At 46.2% G+C, this 2306-nt stretch overlaps 1 protein-coding gene across 1 annotated transcript in view; it reads right to left on the bottom strand.

Annotated features, from left to right (window-relative positions):
- The window catches only part of LOC126494823 (C-C motif chemokine 3-like), a 21240-nt gene extending 20998 nt beyond the window's left edge, over positions 1-242 (bottom strand). Inside the window, exon 1 of the mRNA XM_050132249.1 lies at positions 88-242. Within this exon, the coding sequence (XP_049988206.1) occupies positions 88-163 (76 nt within the window). The 5' untranslated portion in view covers positions 164-242. The remainder of the gene's footprint in view (positions 1-87) is intronic.
- Between the last annotated feature and the right edge of the window lie 2064 nt (positions 243-2306).

Below are 2306 nucleotides of genomic sequence, written 5' to 3'. Positions count from 1 at the left end.
TCTCTTGTAGACTCTGAAGCCACAGAAAAGACTGCTGTGGTCTGCCCAAGACCAGAGTGGGGACACTCTGTATCGATGGGGACTCACATGGAGCTGAGAAGACTTGGTCACAGAGAGCCATGGTGCAGAGAAGGACAGCAAGGGCAGCTGTGGGGACCTTCATGATGCAGAGCAGGTGATGAAGCTGGGGCTTGTCAGCAGAGACCGGTCCTCACTGCCGCGTGTGTCCTGCTGGTGTCTAACGCCATAGGCCCCTTCTCTTTATAGGCAGCCCTGGCAGAAGGGGAAATGGAATCTGGGGGTGTGGAGGGAATTTTTTTAAGCACAGCAATGGTGTCATGTTGGATATTGCACAACCTAGGGTCCTTGGTGACCACGCAGGGCTCAGGATATCCAAGAATAGAATCTCTGAGGTGTAGTCCCAGCTCTCAACTCGTGACCTATTCTTACTTCTTGTGGGGAAATTAGTTTTTCTGGTGAGCGGGAGGAGCTAGGACACTGCCAACCCAGGGCTATTCTGAGCAGGTCCTTCTGATAGAAACCGCTCTGTGAGCGAACACTCTAGCCCCATTCCTCACCATGGAACGGAAACTCTGTCATTTCTCAGCTTCTCTAACCGCGTGGATGGAAGAGTTGTGGATGGTGGCACATCAGCCCCTCCCCCACCACCATGAGCAGCTGAGTTAAAGCATTCGCAGCTAGAACTGTAGGGGACTTGAGGTCACATTTCAGATATTTGTCCAATCATCAGCTACAGAGTGACTAGGCCACTGGGGTAGGGTGTATTTGGGGATCATAACAATACTTCATGTGTGGGTGTCGATACGTGAGGAGCCTAAAAATATTTATGCCCATTAATATAGAAAAAGCCTTTCTAAGAAAGAGTTCTTTGAAACAGCCCAAATATGAAGGGATCTTTAAACATAGAGAGAGCTGGCTCCAAACTCTCCCCTCAGGAGCTGGGAGTTTATAGATTTGATACAAGAAAATGGTAGAGGGCTTCAGGCATAAGCAAAACAAGGACACAGCTTAGGAAGTTGCTTCTTTCTAAGTGTCTATAGGGTTACATTTTTCAATTTTATTTTATACTGGTTATTATTGGTACATTTCATGTGTGCAGGGCACAAGTGTGTTTATGTTTACACGAATATGCCGTGTGCTGTAACATGTATGTGGAGGCCCGAGGACAGGATTCATACATCTTTCTCCTCTTTTCAGGATTGAACTCACAGAGTCAAGTATATGTAGAAATTGATACTGCCTGCTAAGAAATCTTGCCAGCCCTCTAAGGCATTTTGAAACGAGGGACATTTCTCAGCCTGTCTCCCAAAGTGAACACCATCAGAACAATATGAGGGGCTGCTGACATCATCAAAGATTCGCTAAGATTGACCTTTCCTGGTTCTAAGAATTTGTTTCAGGAATTTTCACATCAGGGGGTTGAGAGATGTCGCAGCAGTTAGAGCACTGGATGCTCTTGCAGAGGACCTGAGTCCAGTGTCTATCATCCACATGACAGCCCACAACTACCTGTATTTGTAGTTGCTGGGGATCCAAGCACACTTCTGACTATCTCAGCCTCATACATGCACCCAAACACTCATATGCATACAATAAAAATCAATAAAGTTTAAAAAAGAATTCTCATCTCTATGGAAAAGGAAATTAATTGCTGGTGACGAGACGCTAAGTTTAATGCCTTAAAATGCGCTTCAATCCTGTGTCCTTAGACATTTCCTATTGGTACGGCATAGCATTTCTTCACTTAAATTCTTGAGAATTTCACACATTAGTAGTGTTGATGGGAGCACAATGTCTTTGTCTCACAGGAAAGCTCTGGAAGACCAAGAGTGCTAAACACATAGGGTAGTCTCTTCAATGGGAGAGATGTATAGCCTGTGTTCCACCCAGAAGGCTGGGAATGGAGGTGGCTAATAGCCTGGTGATCTCTGTTGTCTGTAGGGTCAGCCCATACCAAGGTTTCACCAGCAAGACCAGAGGTGGGCAATGGTCTCAGTGACTTTTGCATTATTTGTATGCCCAGGGCTTTTCCTGAGCCCCCACAACTACCACTGCAGATACTTAGTAGTCTAGGTGGCCTGTGTGTTACCCGGATGTCCAGGGACTCCCCCAAGATCCCACAACTATGGCAGGAAGTGGCTAGTGGCCCAAAGGACCTCAAGTGCTATCTGTGTGACCGAGACCACATCAGATCCTTCCATAGGCCCAAAAGATAATGCATGTAGCCTATCTCTAGAACCCAACTTCATGGAAGAAGTGACATGTATTTTGAGAAGAATTTCAAT

The sequence above is a fragment of the Alexandromys fortis genome, unplaced genomic scaffold (assembly GCF_014885135.2).
Source record: "Alexandromys fortis isolate MF-2015 unplaced genomic scaffold, M_Fortis_MF-2015_v1.1 scaffold_412, whole genome shotgun sequence".
NCBI lineage: Eukaryota > Metazoa > Chordata > Mammalia > Rodentia > Cricetidae > Alexandromys > Alexandromys fortis.
The sequence above is the reverse complement of the archived record's forward strand: the minus strand, read 5'-3'. Positions and strand labels throughout refer to the sequence as shown.